This window comes from Muntiacus reevesi, chromosome 22 (assembly GCF_963930625.1).
Source record: "Muntiacus reevesi chromosome 22, mMunRee1.1, whole genome shotgun sequence".
NCBI lineage: Eukaryota > Metazoa > Chordata > Mammalia > Artiodactyla > Cervidae > Muntiacus > Muntiacus reevesi.
This window is the reverse complement of record NC_089270.1, coordinates 17,050,837-17,070,679: the sequence shown is the minus strand read 5'-3', so window position 1 is coordinate 17,070,679 and position 19,843 is coordinate 17,050,837. Positions and strand designations below refer to the sequence as shown.

General features: G+C 39.5%; 1 protein-coding gene across 1 annotated transcript in view; it reads left to right on the top strand.

Moving 5' to 3' along the window:
• Positions 1 to 15,321, top strand: part of CDS1 (CDP-diacylglycerol synthase 1) — a 71,670-nt gene extending 56,349 nt beyond the window's left edge. The window contains exons 10-13 of the mRNA XM_065914497.1: positions 2,074 to 2,226; positions 3,619 to 3,738; positions 6,437 to 6,540; positions 12,560 to 15,321. Coding sequence (XP_065770569.1) covers positions 2,074 to 2,226; positions 3,619 to 3,738; positions 6,437 to 6,540; positions 12,560 to 12,689 — 507 coding nt within the window. The 3' untranslated portion in view covers positions 12,690 to 15,321. The remainder of the gene's footprint in view (positions 1 to 2,073; positions 2,227 to 3,618; positions 3,739 to 6,436; positions 6,541 to 12,559) is intronic.
• The last annotated feature ends 4,522 nt before the right edge of the window (positions 15,322 to 19,843 follow it).

Genomic DNA, 19,843 nt, shown 5'->3' with positions numbered 1-19,843 from the left:
CTCAGCAGTCTTCACAGCATCTTCACCAGGAATAGAGCTCATCTCAAGAAACCACTTTGTTTACTCATTCATCAGAAGGAATTCCTCATCCACGGAAGCTGTATAAGGAGATTGCAGCAATTCATCCCTTATTCAGGCTCCACTTCTAATTGCAGTTCTTTTCCTATTTTACCACATTTGTTGTTACTTCCTCCACTGAAGTCTTGTTGTTGGAAAAATGGTGCCCTTAGGCTTGGTTGAGGCAGGGTTGCCACAAAACTCCAATTTGTTAAAAACACGAAACCTGGGAAGCACAATAGAGTGAGTGCGATGGAGCAAGGTATGCCTGCATCCTCCAGCCCAGCAGCTCTCGTCCTGGCTTGTGTCAGAATCACCTGGGGAGCTGCTCTACCATCCATGTCCTAGCCCCCCACCAGGTCAGTTAACTCCCTCAGCTGATTCTCATACACAGGTAGGCTTGAGACCTCTGCTGTGTTCTGGTAGTTTCTAATAGCTGTGCAGCCTTTGGTGGACACAGATAGGACTGGGGCAGGCTGTGGCTTTGAGTAAAAGCAGAGACTGCAAATGATGTTGGAGAGTTCTGCCTCCTTCACACTTAGCCAGGTGCTTGACTTAATGGGCTTTTGTGGCTGTGAGCCCAGTTTACAGAAAAAGTTTGTTAAAAATAATTGATGTTCACTTTTAGCTGTGAATACAGATATTGTTAATGTTTTAAAAAATAGGGTATAATTATGAATTTAGGTTTTTCATTCAAAGGTGTCTTGTGAGAATCAAGAAAAGGTACAGAAAAATGGCTGGATATAAGACGAATATACCAAAAAATTACTGTCAGGAAGTTTAATTTTTAAGTCATGTCCCTTAACAGTTCTAGAATATATTCTGTAGCCAAATATAGGGTAGTTACTAACAACATGGGGCTTTGAGAGGGAGCAAATATGCAAATAAATGGAAATGAGCCAGGCTGGATGGGAAGGCCATCATAATTCCTTTGTTTATCAGTTTAGTTCGTTCTCAATGAAAATTCCAATACAATTAAAAAAATTATTCCAGTGTTATTTGGTAGAATGTTGATGAGATAATAATTGATAAATAAGATAATGGAAAGGGACCTGGTCCTATCCAATGTTTATACAGTATGAAGCAAGGATAACTAGAATATTATTAAGTTAAATATTACTACAAGAATCTAGTATCATTGAACACAATTTAGAAATTCTATAAGAACAGCCATATAACTGGATGACCAAGGATAGGACCAAAGAAAATAAACAGCTATCCTATAAGAATGTAATGCATGACAAAATAATGAGGGAAATTATATATATATATATATAAAATAAGTAATTTTGAGGAAACTGGTTGTTTGGAAGCAAAATCACTATATATCCATTCCCAGTGTTATATTTGCACTTCTATTAACCATTCTTGAGCAATATAATGGTGTGAGTATCTGTAAGAGAAAGGAAATGAACTAGCACTTTAAATTTATAATAAGATATTTTGCTTTTATGTATCTTCTTCTGTGGCTGAGAACAGATAGCTTTAAAAATTGCAGTGATGTGTCCAGAGAAAGAATAATTCAGTAAGCATTTTCTGGATTTTTCACCTGTTCTGTTTTCTTAGCAATTTTGAATTACTGGCTATTTTTTATTGATGAAATTAATATAACCTTTATGTAAGAAATTTCAGCCCTGTATTGTCCCATATCTTTATAATTCTTAGCTTCTGTTGACATTAAGTACATTCTTAAAAAAAGTACAACCTTGCTATAATGCTTGTCTAAATGCTCAAATCAACTTTTTATCTTTTTCCCCTTCCCTCTTATTGTCGCCATACCGAGATTATAATAACACTGATTTTCAAAATTTTTTGGTTTCCTGATGGCTTTTCAGTCTTTTATTGTGCCACTTATGATCATTTAACTTTAAATATACATAGCAGAATGAGAATGCAAGGAAAACTTGGCATTCTGTTTCTGGCCTTTCTGACACGTAACATATATACATTAAAATTTTAATATACACATACTTCTATTTCATTTAACGTTTTATGGACGCTTGCTTTGTTATTTAGGCTGCTTACGTGTTATCCAAATACCAGTACTTCGTCTGCCCAGTGGAATACCGAAGTGATGTAAACTCCTTCGTTACAGAGTGTGAACCCTCAGAACTTTTTCAGCTTCAGAGTTACTCACTTCCTCCCTTTCTGAAGGCAGTGTTGAGACGGGTAAGATAAACGTGGAAGGGATCCTCCCTCCCGAAGATTAAGCTTCCTTTAAAAGCAGAAATAAGATTTTCACAGGAAATCAATTTCTACAGAATTTTCAGCTCTAGAACACAAAAGCGGTTTCACTGACTGCTTGGCGTCAATTGTATATCCTATTCTCTTGGGGTTTCCCTTTCTTGAACATAAAATGAATATTGCTATCACAAACCAATTTTCTGTTAGAAACTTACTTGCCTAATGGTTTGAATACTGGTGGTAATTTATCTTGTGTTTTAGAAACATTTTTCAGTATCCTTTAGATTTCTACAAAGCAGTGATGAGTTATAATGAGTTTTATGTGTGACTGGTATAAATTGACTCAATTTAAAACTTTTTTTGGTGTGTGGTGCCTCATGGCTTGCTAGATCTTAATTCCCTGACCAGGAATTGAACCTAGACCCCAGTAGGTAAACCACTAAGTCCTAACCACTGGACCACCTGTTTCAGGGATTCCCTGAAACATTTAATTGTTAACTGAAGTTAATTTTTGAGGAAAAAAAGGTTAACCAACAAATTATTTTTCTACTTGAGTGCTTGATAAACTGGCTCCAAGAATTTTTTCAGTGTTCAAGCCATCTGTTATCTGCTATAGAATTCTTTGATTCCATCAATCTTTGATTGGGATAAACCCATTGCTTTGAGAACAAGTCCAAAGATTGGAGTTCTCTGTGATCTTTTGTAAATCACACCCTTGATGCACTTTCTCAAATGTATAGTTTCAATTTATTTAAAGTAGAATAAGAACTAAGGATTTACGAAAGAATTTGACTGCAGAATTCTTCTTGATTTTTATAATTTCCTCTCTAAATCTTTTATAATTGTCTTCCTGGTGCTCATTTTGGCAGTCTTTTTAAGCATTTTACTTTCAGGTGTTTCCACAGCTTTTAACTTAATTTTAAAAGAAAGATCAACTTTCCCCTCATTTTGTCATATAAAAACTAAAGTGAAATAAAATGAACAATCAAAATATACATTATGTAATTACAGAAACAACTGTAGAAAGCAGTTTCAGAAATTAATTGATTTTTTTATAATCCTACAACTCAAGTGATGCATAAGTGATGCATAATCTCTAGACAGATTAGAAAGCAGCCTGTTAAATTTTAGCACACCAGGTATTTTCAGTATGCTTACCGAGGGAATGGGGAGTGTAGGCTGAATAAACAAAGGGTAGTAATAAGAGCTTACATTTATTGTTTTCCTGTGATCTTGAAAATTTGTGAACTTAATAAAAATATGGCATATGCTTTTGACTTACTGTTTATCTCATGGTTCTTAGTTTAGGTGGCATGCTCAAATACATTTCTCATGCAGTTAGCTCCAACCCCTTTCCTTTTTTTTAAATCTCTTTAGGAAACAGTGAGCATGTATCCTTTCCAGATCCACAGCATCGCTCTTTCCACGTTTGCATCTTTGATTGGTCCATTCGGAGGTTTCTTTGCCAGCGGATTCAAAAGAGCTTTCAAAATCAAGGTGTGTGTTTAGATTCTTTGTTGGAGTGTTATAGAACATAATTAGAGAAGGTAAGAGGGTTGGAATTTGGTTCTCTCTTGGTCTCCCACATTAAGCCTCTGGGCAAAAAGTTTTCCACCCTGTATGTGTCAGCCTCACAGAGTATCTTCTTTCCTGTTAGGTTTTGGTCGTGCCGTGTTAAGCATGTTAAAGTATCACGTCACCCTCCCTTCTTGAAATGGCATGTGTCACTTAATGTTGGGACAGACACAGAATCTTGGTCCTTCGGGTGTTCATCCAGGAATCCAGCCATGCATTGTGTTAAGTGTAGTGTCCCGTCACTGTCTCATACGAAGGCACTTGGCGGAGAGTCCTGGAATCTGTGACCGTGGATTTGCCAGGTCAAGGGGCAACAGACCCTTTCTGTAAAGGCCAAGTCATATGTTAATAGTAGCGCTGTTGCAAACTGCTCAACTCTGAACTCTTCCATGGTAGTGAGAGAGTCCCCTGGACAAAATGTCAATGAATGGGTGTGGCTGTGTTTTAATAAAACTTTACTTACAGAAAACAGGCAGCAGGCTGGATTTGGTCTGTGGGACATAGTCTGCTGGTCCTCATTCCAGATACTTAAAATCAGCCCTGTGTTTTAAGTTAGAATCTCATAAAGTGAAATAATTGGCCTATCAGCTCTCCTGACGTGGCTTCACTAAGACTGAATGTTATGCCATTGGGAGTTAGAGTGGCTTCTGAAGGTGAGGCAGTCAGGGCAGGCCTCTCTGAGGAGGTGACGTTTGAGCAGGGATCTGGGGAAAGGACGATGAGTCCTGCAGAGAAATCAAAGGACGGGGGTTCCAGTGAGTGCACTGGAGCAGAGGAGCCTTCCTGGGGGAAGGTGAAGAAGAGCACGGCCATGGCAGAGAGTAGATCAGACTGCAGAGGTGGATGGGGCCAGATCCCAGGGAGATAAGTACCTGAACTCCGAGAGCACTTGCAGTGGGGGAGTCTACCTTGGGTGGCTGTATGTAATATACAGAAATGTGTGAGATGTTGTCGTGCTGATGCTCGCCACCCACTGGGGGAGGTCATTTATATCCACAAAGAACCACAGCGGTAGCTCTGCAGGACAAGAGGCCTGCAAAGGCTGCAGACAGTAGGGCAGGACTGAGTCTCCAGGCTCTCCTGTGCATGGTCAGTAGGGGAGAGACGGAAGGAAATGTGTTGGCAGAAATTAACCCAAGAGTTTTTCGATCATTTTTTCAGAGAGAAATGTTATGTTTAGAATAGTGTTTTCATTTATTTATTTATCGGATTGCCACTCCAGTATTCTTACCTGGAGAATCCCATGAACAGAGGAGCCTCTTGGGTTATGGTCCACGGGGTTGTAGAGAATTGGACATGACTCAAGTGACTTAGCACACACGCATAATTGCCTTACGACGTTATGTTAGTTCCTGCTGCGCAACAACATGAATCTACTCTATGTATACACATTGCCTCTCCCTCTTGAGCCTCCATCCAACCCCCATGCCCCCACAATCCCACCTTTGAGGTCATCACAGAGGATCGAGCTGAGCTCCCTGTGCTACATGCAGCAGCTTCCCACTAGCTATTTTATTTTCTTTAATGGTCTCCAATCCAAGGTTTCTTGTTGAATGGTGAGATTTCTTTTCCTGTCTGAAATGAAGGTATAATTGCTGTTACATTTTAGAGGTTTTTCAGGTTGCCTGAGTAAATGAGAAGAGCAGTTGGTCATTTCCATTTCGTGGACCCATGTGGATAGATTTGTTCAAGGTCAACTTGCAGAGGCTGATTAACCAGTCCCTCCATTTGGCCATTTAACAGACTAACATGTCCCAAATGAATTAGCTGTTTTGATTTTCTTTTTTACCCCAACACTTAAAAAAAAAAAAAAAGAAATATTCATCACAGTAGTAAAATATTTATTTCAGCATAAGAACTATTAGGATAAACATGAGCTAGAACCAGTTGTCCATCTGTCAACAACACTAAAATAGCACCCTCCCAGTAGTTGCTAATAAAACAGAAGAGCAGGGTATACGATTAGTAATAGCTTGGTAGCGCTTTTTATTTAGAAAAAGTTTTATTAACTGAAAAAAGTTAGTACTAGATTGGATGAATATTTAAGTAGTGTTATTTGAAAGCTTTGGCTCGGGACTTCCATGGCAGTCCAATGGTTCAGACTCCCCTGCTTCCACTGCAGTGGGTGTGGATTGGATCCCTAAAGAGGAAACAGAAACAACATAGAAAGCTGTGGGTCAATTCCGTAATCATTCTAGCATGGTTCTAACATATCCCAAAGATACGGTTTAAATCTGTTGGATGTGTCCTAATAAGTGTGTATTTGTGTGTGCTTAGGCGCTCAGTCGTGTCCGACTCTTTGCGACCCCATGGGCTGTAGCCCGCCAGGTTCCTTTGTCCATGGGGATTCTCCAAGCAAGAATATTGCAGTATGTTGCTATACTCTCCTTCAGGGGACCCTCCCAACTCAGGGATCGAACCCAGGTCTCCCGCATTGAGGGTGAATTCTGTACCATCTGAGCCACCAGGGAAGCCCTTATATTTAGTAGGAAAATCCAATAGTTAAGTATTTTCCGTGAAGTCCATGATGTCAAGGAGACATTTACAGATAGAAATCTTATAGCAGGTGGTTTTTGAGAATTTACTAGTATGTTTCTTTGTTTGTTTGTTTTCTCTGAAGGATTTTGCAAACACCATTCCTGGACATGGCGGGATAATGGACAGATTTGATTGTCAGTATTTGATGGCAACTTTCGTGCATGTGTACATCACAAGTTTTATAAGGTACTTTTAGAGTTTTTAAAAATGTTTTATTAGATGATGTCTTTGAGTTCTTATTTCCATAAGCATTAGTTTGAATTAGTTACTTTTTCCGTCATTGGTATTCCATAATAGTGAAAGGAATAGTGGCTCCCGGATCTGTGTCACACTGTTGCCTTGGGCTATATGATTAAATTGTAACTATTTTTGCTTAGATTTGAACAACTTAAAAAATAGTATATGTCATAGTCTAATAGGACTGAGTTAAAATTCAGTCAGTGTGGATGAATGGTTTGGAACAAGAGGAGATTTCATTTCTCAGCTGTGGACACTGTGGTAGAAGTCAACACTGAGAGTTAAAAAGGAGGACATAATTCATCCAGTCCACTAGTTACTGCTTGAGTGTCTGTTATGTGTTGGGGAATGTTCTCGGCACGGATATAGCAGAGGACAAAACAAACCAGTCCCTGTCTTCAGCTTACTTTCTCATTGGGGAGTTGGAGGGAGAAGGGGCAGGAGTGGACGACAAATATAGCTTGTTTGGTGGTTGTAAGAGCCATGGAGAAAAATGAAGCAGTCTAAGGGATTTATGGATGTGTACGTGTGTTGCGGGTGGGAGTGGAGAGGTGAGGCAGGGTGATTGGCATGTGTTGCTATTTTATATGGGTGCTTTATTCTTCTTATTAAACTTTAATGTTTTGGATTTGCCCTAAAACGCCAGTCTGGGGTGCAAAGGCTAACAACATCAACCACATGCTAACTTTTTTTTTTATCATGGTCTCTACTGGTGTCTGAGCCTAGAAAACCTGTGGTCTTGAATATTTCTGAACCTCGAAAACCTGTTATTTGGAGGAAAACTCACAGCCCCTAAATATGTATTTTAAATATATACCCATGGTAGTGTGAACATTTTTGTATTAACCTTTATTTTCCTTGAGCAGTTTTGTTAGTTTATTTCATTAATCTTTTCTGTCAGATTCTGACTTGGACTTTCTCTGTTGTGTGTGTGTTTTCCATTTCATGATGTTGACTCTCATCTTTCCTTCATCTTTTTAAAAAAAATTTTATTGGTTTACAATTGCTTTACAGTGTTGTTAGTTTCAAGTATACAACAAAGTGAATCAGTTACACATTTATTCATACTCTTTCAGATTTGTTCCCCATATAGTTTATTATAGAATATTGAGTAGAGTGCCCTATGTTATAGAGTAGGTCCTAGTTAGTTATCTATTTTATATATAGTAGTGTGTGCATGTTAATCCTAAGCTCTTAATTTATCCTAATTTATTGCCTCCAGCATTTCCCTTTTGTAAACATAAGTTTGTTTTCAAAATCTGTGAGTGTTTGTTTTGTAAATGAGTTCATTTGTATCATTTTTTAAAATTAGATTTCCCACATGAGTAATACCACGGTATTTGTCTAACTGACTTCACATAGTATGATAATCTCTAGGTCCATCTGTGTTGTTGCAAATGGCATTATTTTCTTCTATTTTATGACTAATATTCCATTGTATATCTGTACCACATCTTGTTTATCCATTCTTCTTTTGATGGATATTTGTAAATAGTGCTGCAGTGAACAGTGAGGGTGCATGTATCTTTTTGAATTACAGTTTTCTCTTGATACATGCCCAGGAGTGGGATTACTGGATGATATGGTAGTTCTGTTTTTTAGTTTTTTAAAGAATCTCCATCCTATTCTCCATAGTGGTTGTACCAATTTGCCTTCCCACCAACACCCTCTCCAGCATTTATTGTATGTAGATTTTTTGGTGACAGGTGGACTTTCTGACAGGTGTGGGGTGATACCTTATTATAGTTTTGATTTGCATTTCTCTGATAATTAGTGATGTTAAGCATCTTTTCATATGCTTTTTGGCCATCTGTCTCTCTTTGAAGAAAGATCTATTTAGATCTTCTGCCCATTTTTTGATTGGGTTGTTTCTTTTTTTTTTGACATAGAGCTGCATGAGCTGTTTGTTTATTTTGGAGATTAGTCCCTTGTTGGTTGCTTTGTTTGCAAATGTTTCCTCCCATTCTGTGGGTTGTCTTTTTGTTTTGTTTGTGGTTTACTTTGTTGTGCAAAAGCTTTTAAGCTTAATTAGGTCCCGTTTGCTTATTTTTGTTTTTATTTTCAATACTCTAGGAGGTGGATCCAAAAAGATCTTGCTGCAGCTTATGTCAAAGACTGTTCTGCCCATGTTTTCCTGTAAGAGTTTTAGTGTCTAGCCTTACATTTAGTTCTTTGACCCATTTGAGTTTATTTTTGTGTGTGTGTTAGAGAATGTTCTAATTTCATTCTTTTACATGTAGTTGTCCAGTTTTCCTAGCACCACTCATTGAAGAGACTGTCTTTTCTCTGTTGTATATTCTTGCTGACTTTGTGATGGATTAGGTGCCCATAGGTGCATTGGTTTACTTCTGAGTTTTCTATCGGTTCCATTTCTGTTTTTGTGTCCTTTATCTTCCTTATGTTTCAATTTTCTGTTCCTTCTCCAGCTTCTTGAGATAAAGCTTAGGTTATTGATTTTCAGCTTTCTTGTCTAAAGTGTTCATCTAACATATATGTTTCCTGTTTACTGCTTTTTGAGTGCTCTTTTTAATACTCCTAAGTACTGTCATCCCACATTTATATTTTCACTATTCAGCTACAAATATTTTTTATCTCCAGTATTATATCTCTTTGACATGGGATTATTTAGAAGTTCATTGATTCACTTTCAAAGAAATGGAGATTTTCTCATTCTCCTTTATTGATTTTTGCTTTAATTGTGTGACCAGAAAACATACTCTGTTATTTCACTATTTAGTATTTATTGAGACTTGCTTTGTGCTCAAGCATATAGTCTACTCAGATATACATTCCATGTTTACATGAGACAAATATGCATTGTGCAGTTTCAGCATTAGTGTCGTAAGTCAGCTGGGGGGAGTTTAGCTGAATCTTCTGTACTGATTTTTTGGTTTGGTTTTCCATCTGCTTGTTCTGTCAGTTATGAAGACAGCTTTGTCAGAATCTCCCAGTTTTCATAGATGTTGAGGTTGTGTTAGTTGTATACACAGTGTATACACTGTTGAATCACTCCCAATGTCATATCATCTCCATCTTGATATACTGTTTAAAGCTTATTTTGTTGAATATAAGTATAGCTACATCAGCCTACTTTTGATTAATGTTTGCACAGTATTTCTTTGTCTATCCTTTTATTTCTTGTGTGCCTTTTCCCTTATATTCAAAGTGTGTTCCTCTTCTCACAATTGTATAGCTGGATTTTGTTTTTATGACCCAATTGACAGTCTTTGTCTTTTTAATTGGAGTATTTAATCCATTTGCATATGATTTATTCACTGATCTATTTGAGTATTAGTAATTAGTGATTAAATCCTTAGAACTCTTTCTTTTCTGAAGATGGTAGCTTTTAGAGCATTAACTCATACTTTTTTTGCTTCTTGATCTGCTGTTCTCTCAGTAGGAAAAAGTCATGCTGAGCCTTGTTGTCCTCCGTTTGAAAGTAAATATTTAGATGATTAGAAATACAGTGCCAATGTGCAACTAGCTGGGAGCACCTGCTGACAATTTTGCATTTAGCTGAACTTGCTAGAATCCCTTTCTCTGTGGGCCCCTACTCTGGGTTTATGTTATGAAGTTGCTGAGTCTCTTTGAAGACAAGTCTTTTATAAGACAAGCTGTGTCTTGACGTGAGTAGACTACAGTTGTGGAAGACTTATAGCTGCAGGGTTTTGGGAAATGATTTGAGCCACATGCACAAAGGTGTGACCTATGAGACAGCTAATTCATGCTATTGTGAAGTACTTTGAATCAAAGATTTTCTCTGTGATAACACCCTACAGCAAACATTTCTTTGTTGCTGGGTTTTCTACTTCTTATAATTCCATCTGAACTGAAGTTGTTTAGTCACTAAGTCCGACTCTTTTGGGACTCCATGGACTGTAGCCCACCAGGCTCCTCTGTCCATGGGATTCTCCAGGAAAGAATACTGGAGTGGATTGCCATTTCCTTCTCCAGGGGATCTTCCTGACGCAAGGATGGATCCTGAGTCTCCTGCATTGGTAGGTGGATCCTTTACCACTGAGCCACCAGGGAAGCCCTTGAACTGAAGAGTCCTTATCATAAGTCATAAATTTAATTACTCATGTAAATGTATTTTTCAGAATTCTGTGCCATTCTCCATTTATTACTTATGTCTTGCTTCTTTTTCCTATTGGATTTCCTGAAAAGTAAACCTACTCTGCTTTTCCTGTTCAAGTGGACTGTAGGAATTGCAAAGAACAGTACATATGCATTATGATCTGAATGAGGTACATTCTGAAGTTGACAGAATAGCACTTTAGCAGTGTTAGTACAGAAAGTGATCTGTAGCTTACAAATGGATTGAGTGCTCGAGTCCAAAAGGTAGGAAATTGCACTCCCCTGCCTGTCACAGTGTCTCAGGATGGAAGAGTGGGGGTGGGCGTCCTGGTCGGGACCTTTTCTGATGCAGGGTGCACCAGAGGAGGGTGCAGAGCGAAGGGCTGGTGTGGGGATGTTGGCGGAGCCCAGGGAGAGGCCCCTGCGTGGTACATGGTGGAGAGCAGTCACAGCCCAGCGGACACTTAACGCTGCCTGGGCTTACTTCCTCCCCGATGGGAGCGGGACTGCTGGGCACGGCGGATAAGGCAGGCAGGGTTCTCCAGCTCCCTGTCCTCCTCTCAGCTAAAGCAGGGTGGGTGCGAGTGTGCGTCCTCAGTCACGTCCAACTCTTTACGACCCCATGGACAGTAACCCGCCAGGCTCCTCTGTCCATGAAATTTTTCAGGCAAGAATACTGGAGTGGGTCGCCATTTCCACTCCAGGGCATCTTTGTAACTCAGCAATCAAACTGGAGTCTCTTGCAACTCCTGCATTGGCAGGCAGTCTTTACCCCTGGCACCACAGCTGCAGCAGAGCCCCTTTTATTTGTTTCTCTTGTTGGGGTTTACCCAAGACCTTTGAACAAGGCTGTTGTTCCCACTGTAGACCCCAGGTGGCGGCCTCAGTGCTGGCTCAGGACTTTGTGTCCTGTCTCTCGAACATTCATAGCTCCCTGAGGGTATTCTTTCAACAAAACACCTTCCTTGTCTGCCGTTTCTTTGAAGCAGAGATGTTTATATTTTCACGTTCTCTTCTGGTTTGTTTTCATCCACCAGGAACTGTGGTCCTTTCCTTACAGAATGGTTTGTGTGATGTCCAATCTCAGGCTTTGTTATCAACCTTCCTGTCTAACTCAGGTTGCCCTTTGGAGAAGTTTTGTGGAATTTTTAGATCCGCACTCCATCAGTTGCCTTACATTGTCCCTGTCTTCTATGTTTGTGCATTTCCCCCACATCTATACTGCACGCCTCTCAGCGGCGAGTTCTAGGTTTTTTTTCTCCCCTCTGACACTAACATTAAAGTGAGCTCTGAGGAAGAGCTGTTTCAGTTTTGTTAAGATTGATCCTTTGCACGTAAATGCATGACTTGTTTTATCTTTTAAAAATACTCATTTGTGGTGCTGGGTCTTGGTCGCTTTGGTCTTGGTCTTGCGGGCTTTCTCTAGTTGCGGCACGTGGGCTGCTCACGGCGGAGTCTTGTTGCGGAGCAGAGGCTCTAGGTGGCGCACAGCCTTACCTGCTCCTTGGCATGCGCAATCTTCCCAGACCAGGGGTCGAACCCGTGTCCGCTGCATCGGCAGGCGGATCTCTGTCCCTTCTACCACCAAAAGGGAAAGTGTCAGTTGCTCAGTTGTGTCTGACTCTTCTCAACCCCAAGGACTGCAGCCCGCCAGGCTCCTCTGTCCTAGAATCTGGAATACTGGAGTGGGGAGCCATTCCCTTCTCCAGGGGATCTTTCCCACCCAGAGATCAAACCCAGGTCTCCTGCATTGTAGGCAGATTCTTTCCTGTCTGAGCCCCTATTGTGCCACCAGGGAAGTCCTAAAGGCATGGTTTATTTTAAATACAAGTCTCTGCTGCCTTCAGCTCTCTCAAAATAGCCTGAACTCTGTCTTTTCTGCTGTTCCCAGGGGTCCGAATCCCAGCAAAGTGCTGCAGCAGCTGCTGGTGCTTCAACCAGAACAGCAGTTAAATATCTATAAAATGCTGAAGACTCATCTCATCGAGAAGGGAATACTACAGCCCACCTTGAAGGTATAATCGGAGTCGGAGAGGGATGGACTAACAATAAAGAATTCTACAGGAAAGCACTGACAGACGACATTTTTGTAATTGTACAGAGAAACGGTTGAAAATGCAATGGATTGAAGTTTTACAGACATGAATGTTTCCTCTCTGAAATTACTGTGAATATTTAACACTTTCTTGATCTAAGTTATGAAATAAGTAGCAAATGGAGGGCAAAATGTCTTGTGCTTTTTCTAAAGTGTATTTTCTGATGTTAACTTCCTTCCCATTACTTGCTAGGCTTCGTCACTTTAAAGACTTGTATTTTGGAGAGTCACACACTATGAAATGAGCACATTGAGGATGTCTTGAGGTTTCACCTGGCGGTGCGCCCTTTTCACAAATATTTACCTTTGTAGTTGGAGCCGTTCTTAATATTCGAAAAACGTTTTATGTAAGGCACAATAGGAAGCTAGTTCTCCTCCACTTCCTCCTCTTTCAGTCTGAAGTATTTTCTGAAGGGCTGACTTGGATCCAAAAAAAGAAAAACTGTCCACTTTCCAAGAAGTAATTATTTGCCAGGGGAAAACATTCCACTTTTAGGTAGGTTTGAAATTCAAGAGAGAGGGGCTGAAGTTTCTACCGCTTGGTTTGCGCGAAAGAGCCGACACCAGACTACTTTGATAAAATGGTTTGGAAAAAAACAGGATCTTCTCAAAAGCTTTCAAGAGAAACTGGAGAATTCCGCTGGGAAGAACGGATGCGCACATGCCCCACCATTATCTCAACAGACAGGCGGTCAGGAGGCAGCGCTGGATGATGGCGCGCGCACAGCCTACCTCTTGGTTGAGTCGTCTGCCTTCGTTTCCCTGTGAGCTGGTCTCCGTAGGTTCTGTACCCACGAACGTCAGTATGTAGGGTAGTGAGGAGGGGTGGTGACTGAGGCAGAGCAGGGGGTGCTCTGCAGAGAGCAGCGCCCCCCCGCCACCACGATGCGGCTCCACACGCCTGGGTCCCGTGTAGCCCACCGGACACTCCCCTGGGAAGAAGCGAGATCTGCCTGGAAATCCCATCCCAGACGGGCTCCATGGTAGCAGCTAATTTTTGTCACATTCCTCTTTCACATCATGTCACAAAACCCGAGCTCATCAGCTGGTGTTTTTTTCCTTCCAACAACAAAAATCAAGCAGAAGTGATTCCCACCAAGAACAAAAAGCACACGAATGCCAAACCTTTCCTCGGTGGACTGGACACTGTAACCAGAGAATAAATTTCTTCTCAGTGGATGTCAGTAATCTACTGTTGCTGTGTGCTCACTACAACCGTGTTTACTGCATTGAATATGGTCACCACAAAAACCTTCAAAAATTGCCTAGTGCTCCTTGGCTAAATGTTCGGAGAGGAGAAGTTGATATATTTTAAAGAATGTTTTGTTAATGAAAAGAGTACATATTTTTGTTTAAATCAGAAACAAATTTCAGTTATATTTCTGTTCTACAACTCTACTTAAAATAAAAAAGTTGCCGATGTGCCCGGGTCCCATGGATGTAATGTATAACCAGCAGCCTCATCACGTGTACTACATGATCATGGTGGAGATAGTTAACTCAGTCCCAAGAGTCTAATGTCTTGGTTTGGCATGCACTCAGTCAGTTCATCACCACTGGATGTGTGCAGTCAGCGTTATTTCACACTATTCCAGAAACACCTAGAATTGGCCCTGGAGATGTTATTACAGAAGGAAGTGATCATTTTTAAAATCAGGCTACCTTCAGGTTAATTTTCAACATTGCTCGTTTTTACTTGCTGCATTTAAAGCCCTAAATGTGGATCATAAAATAATTTTACTTACCAAAGTTTAAAAAATATTGTAATAGGAACTTCTGTTGAAAACTTGGTGATTTGCACAATAAGAACTTCTTGGACAAAATGCAGTTCCCTCTGCATTTTCCTTTAGTAATGAGTGAAGTATTGCAATATAGAATTATGAGAGCATTACTGAACACATGTATTATAAAATTGATACTATTATAAACAAAATCTGAAGCTAGAAATATTTGGGGTCACAGTAATAGCTATCCTCAAATATACTTTTAGAGTTGGGTGTATATTATTCTATATGTAAAAAAAATTCTTAATTTTAACAGAGCTCTAAAGATTGACCTTTTTAGTGTACTTTTATAGCATGTATATTAAAATAGAATATATTTTAGCAAGAATAAACTTTAGCAAAGATTGCCATAAAACCCTGACTTTGATCACTTTTATATTTGCACTCTGAAGAGGGCTTAAATTCCAGTGTAGCAAATGTGATGGCAGGAAAAATGGAAGACTAGGAACTTCCTTGATAGTAATGGCCAAGTGTTCCAATCTGCTATTTGGAGAGGTACTCTGAGGGTCCTGTTTAGTACAAATGTTTCCTCAGTGCTTTTCCCCTTGTGGTGATGGGTATACACTTACTGTCTGAGAATAAAAAGACTACACCCACACACCCTTTTATTTTTATAGTATCTCTTCATTTGTAATTTGGTTTGAACAAAGAAAGTGTCACCTTTCAGGGGAAAAGAAAAAGTAGAATCAGTGTATATCTACTGTATATGGCTGGGAGATAGCTTATGATATGTGTCAATCCATTCTCTGAACCTCTTAGACAGGAAAATAAACAAATCACATTTGAACTCTGTGGTGCGTTTTCTCTTTGGAGAAGAAACATTTCATTCAACGAATACAGAAGCAGTGTATACTGTGTATACTCCGTCACCAACACCTACAGTGACATCTTCAGGGCGGGGGAGTGAATAAGTTCTGCTGATCATTAAACATGGTTGTTGAGAGGTAATATCCTCTTGATAGAAAGAGGACCAAATTTCTTGGGTACGTCTTAGTTTGTAATTGCTATTTATTTTTGTGAATCTTTATTCATCATCACTAGAGCTCTAAGCTGCGTGGACAGTGAGTGGTGTCTGTCTTGATGGCCTCTGTGTTCCCAGGGTCTGGCTCAATGCTGGCATCTCCCCAGGCTCTCAAGCTTCTGATCAGATGACTGGTTTGGAGCCTAAAGACCCAGCTCTCACATTCCCATTTGTGTCTCTTGAACAGCCCCTTCACACTCATCCCAGTTTTTATTTGGTGTGACTCTAAGATGGACTTCATTCCTCTTAGTTCCTACAGTTAAAGGTTAAGTGAAAACTCCTATGAATATGTTGTGATTCGGGTTCAGCATAAAGGAGCTGATCCTTGGTGTCCCTCCTTCTTCCTGTCTGCTCCTCTCCTGTTGCCCATCTCTGCTGGGAAGTGACTGGTGGGACCGAACAGAACAGTGTCCACATGTCTGGTCACATCTGGTTTAGGTAGTTTTAGTGTAAGTGGGAAGATTCCCCTGGAGGAGGGCATGGCAACCCACTTTAGTGTTCTTGCCAGGAAAATCCCATGGACAGAGGAGCCTGGTGGGCTACAACCCACAGGGGTGCAGAGTCGGCCACGACTGAGTGACTTAGCAATATAAGTGCTCCTTGAATGGACACCATCGTTCTGATCTCCATGGACGAGCTGTCTGCCCTGCAGAGTCCACAGCTAGTTCTCCTTACCAGCTCTGAAACTTAAGAAAAATTCACTCCCTGAGGAGGGGCTGTATTTGGGAATCTTCATGCAGTGGCTGCAAATAAAGGCAGATCTAGACAATTTAACCAAAATCAGAAGCCTGTCTTACCTTAATCCCATTGTCTTCCTGTTCCTACACAAAAGGGGAGAATATTCTTGAAACATCGGATAACAAGGAGAGTCCTTTAGTACGGGCTGATTAGTCGAATGTTATCTGTTGATGGCAAAGTGAGTTTCCAAAAGGAACTGAGAGAATACTCTGATCCTTTAATGTGTACAAAGGACATGGGTGGGTAAACCAGCAGTCTTGTCGCCCGGAGAAAGAGATTCATTGAAGGACAGCCCACCTGAAGGTGTCCTCTTGGGAAAAGAAGGAGATTTCAAACTGCTCTGCCAGACTTACAGGACAATGGGATATAGATTTGGGGTTTAAGCTCTCATACCCTCCTTTTCTGCTGTGTATTCAGCTGGAGTATAATGGATCCAGGTGGTCTTCTAGTCAAGCATCTGCAATGTTCAAACTTCACACGGGACCTAGAAAAGTGGTAAGTTTGGAGAACAGTCTTGAATAATCTATTAAGTATATTTTTGGTCAGTTTTAATAAATCTCAAAACTTTGTGAGGGAACCAGAGGCTTCAACAAGTACAGGTAAGGTAGACACATTTGTATCATTAACAATTCTGCTTTCTCCCCCCAATACTGAGATATAGTTTATGTACCATAATACTGTGCAACCATTACCACCTGTGGTTTGAGAACATTTCCATCACTCCAGAAAGTTCCCTGGTGCCCATTTGCACATAATTCTCACTCCAACCTCCAGCTTTAGACAACCACTGGTTTGCTTTCTGTCTTTAAGAATTTGCCTTTTCTGGACACTGCATGTACACAGACTCACACACTATACAGTGTTCTATGTCTGGCATATTTTTGCATATATCAGTACTTTTTTCCTTTTTATTAATACTGTAAATGCTGACCCATTTACCTGTTGATCATTTCAGTTATTTCCAATGTTTTGGTTCTTATGCAAAATGTTGGCATGTGTTGTGTGGGCATGTCTGCATTCCCTTCAGATTTCCAGGGTGGAATTGCTGGGTCATATAGTAAGCTTATGTTTAACTTTTAAAGAAATGGCCAAACTGTCCAAAGTACAATCTTATATTCCTACCTGCAGTGTACAAGTGTTCCAATTTACCCATATCCTCGCCAAAACTCAGCATTGTCTTTTTTCAGAAATTGTATTGGAGTCTAGTTGATTTACATTGTTGTTAGTTTCAGTTCTACAGCCAAGTGAATAAGTTATACACTTTTTTTTTGGTGTTGTCTTTTTAAAGATGGCCATTCTGGCTGGTGTGCCAAGGTGTTTCAAGCTGATTTTAGTATGCATTTCCCCAATGACTAATAGTGTTGAGCCTCTTTTCATGGGCCATTTGTATATCTTCTGTGATAAGAGGTCTATTCGTGTCTTTGCACATTTTACATGTGATGTTTTTCCTAAGTTGTAGGAGATTATCATGTATCCTAGATACAAACCCTTTATCAGATATATGGCTTACAAATATGTCCCAGCCACCTGGGAAGCCCTGAAGGTTGTTGAAATAACAACATAAGACTTAAAACATTGATAAACTTAGTTTATAAAGCAGTAGCAGGATTTGAGAGGATTGACTCCAATTTTGAAAGAAGTTCTACTGTGGGTAAAATGCTATCAAGCAGTACTGCATGCTACAGAAAAGTCGTTTGTGAAAGCAAAAGTAAAGAGTTGTGGCAAAATTCATCGTTGTTTTAGGAAACTGCCACAGTCACCCCAGCTTCAGCAACTACCACCCTGGTCAGTGAGCAGCATCAACACTGAGGTAAGACGCTCCACCTGCAAAACGACTCACTGAAGGCTCTAGGTGATGGTTACATTTGTTAACAATATTTTAAAGTTGAGATATATACATTATTTTTTAGACATACTGCTATTATTGCACACTTAAAAGACCACAGTATAATGTAGACATAACATATACCTTGAGAAACCAAAAAATTCAGGTGACTTGCTTTGAGATATTTCCTTTATTGAGTGGAAATGAACCTATAGTATCTCTAAGGTATGTCTGTATTAAAGTTTTACAGTTTTCATCATACAAATCTTATACCCATTTTCTTAAATTTATGTGTAAGTATTTCATTTTTTGGAATGATAATGTAAATGGCATTGTTTTTAATTTCAAACTTCACTTGTTCATTGCTGATATATAGGAAAGTGACTTATTTTTATAATCTGAAAACTTTCTATAAATGCTTACTAACTCTAGAAGTTTTTGGTCACATTTTGGGGGGGTGGTTTCTATATACAACCCTGTCACCTGGCAACAAAAAGTTTTATGTGTTTCTTCCCAGCTATATACTTAATTTTCTTGTCTTATTGCATTAGGTAGAACTTCCAGTATGATGTTGAGGAGTGATGACAAACCTTGCTTTGTAGCTGATTTTAGTGGTAAAGCTTTAAGCTTCTCATCATTGAATATCTGTTAGCTGTAGATTTTTTTTGTAGAGAGTCTTTATCAAGTTGAGGTGGTTCCCCTCTATTCCTAGTCTACTGAGAGCTTTTAGTGAATGAGTGTTGGACTTTGTCAAATGCTTTTTTTTGGCATTTGATATGATCATATCATTTTTCTTTTTCAGCTAAATGATGTGATGGATTACATTGATTTTTAAATGTTGAACCAGCCTTGAACACTTGAAATCCCTCTCTTGGTTATGGTATATAATTCTTTTTATGCATTGTTGGATTTGATTTGCTGAACTTTATTGAGGATTTTGCACATATGTTCATGAGAGAGATTGCAGTTTTCTTGTAATGTTTTTATCTGCTTTTGGTATTAGGGTAATGCTGTTTGCCTAGAACGAGTTGGGAAGTGTTTCCTCTGCTTCTGTTCTCTGAAGGAGATTGTAGACAATTGGTATAATTTCTTCCTTTTTGATAGAAGTTACCAGTGTATCCACCTGGGCCTGGTGTTGTCTGTTTTGGAAGTTTATTAAGTGTTGATTTAATTTCTTTGATAGAGGCCTATTCAGACAATTTCTTGTGTCTTTCAAGGAATTGGTCTGTTTCATCTAGGTTAGCAAATTTGTGGGCATAGAGTTGTTCATAGTGTTCCTTTATTATCCTTTTAATTTCACAGGATCTGTGTGATAGATTCTGTTTATTTTCTAATATCAGTAATCAGTGTCCTCTCTCCTCCTATCTTTTTCTTTTAAGGTAGATTGGCTAGAGGCCTATTGATTTTTAGTGATATTTTCAAAGAACCAGCTTTTGGTTTCACTGATTTTTTGGTACCAATTTCTTGTTTTCAACTTAACTGATTTCTGCTCAGTTTCTCTTGTTATACTTACTTTGGATTTAATTTGCTCTTCTTTAGGTTATTGATTTTTGGTCTTTCTTCTTTTCTAACATATGCACTCAGTGGTATAAATCTCTCTTTCTAACTGTTCCTTTCACTTACAAATTTTGGTAAGTTGCATTTTCATTCAGCTCAAAATATTTTAACATTTCTTCTGAGATTTCTTCTTTGATGCGTGTGTTTAAGCACCA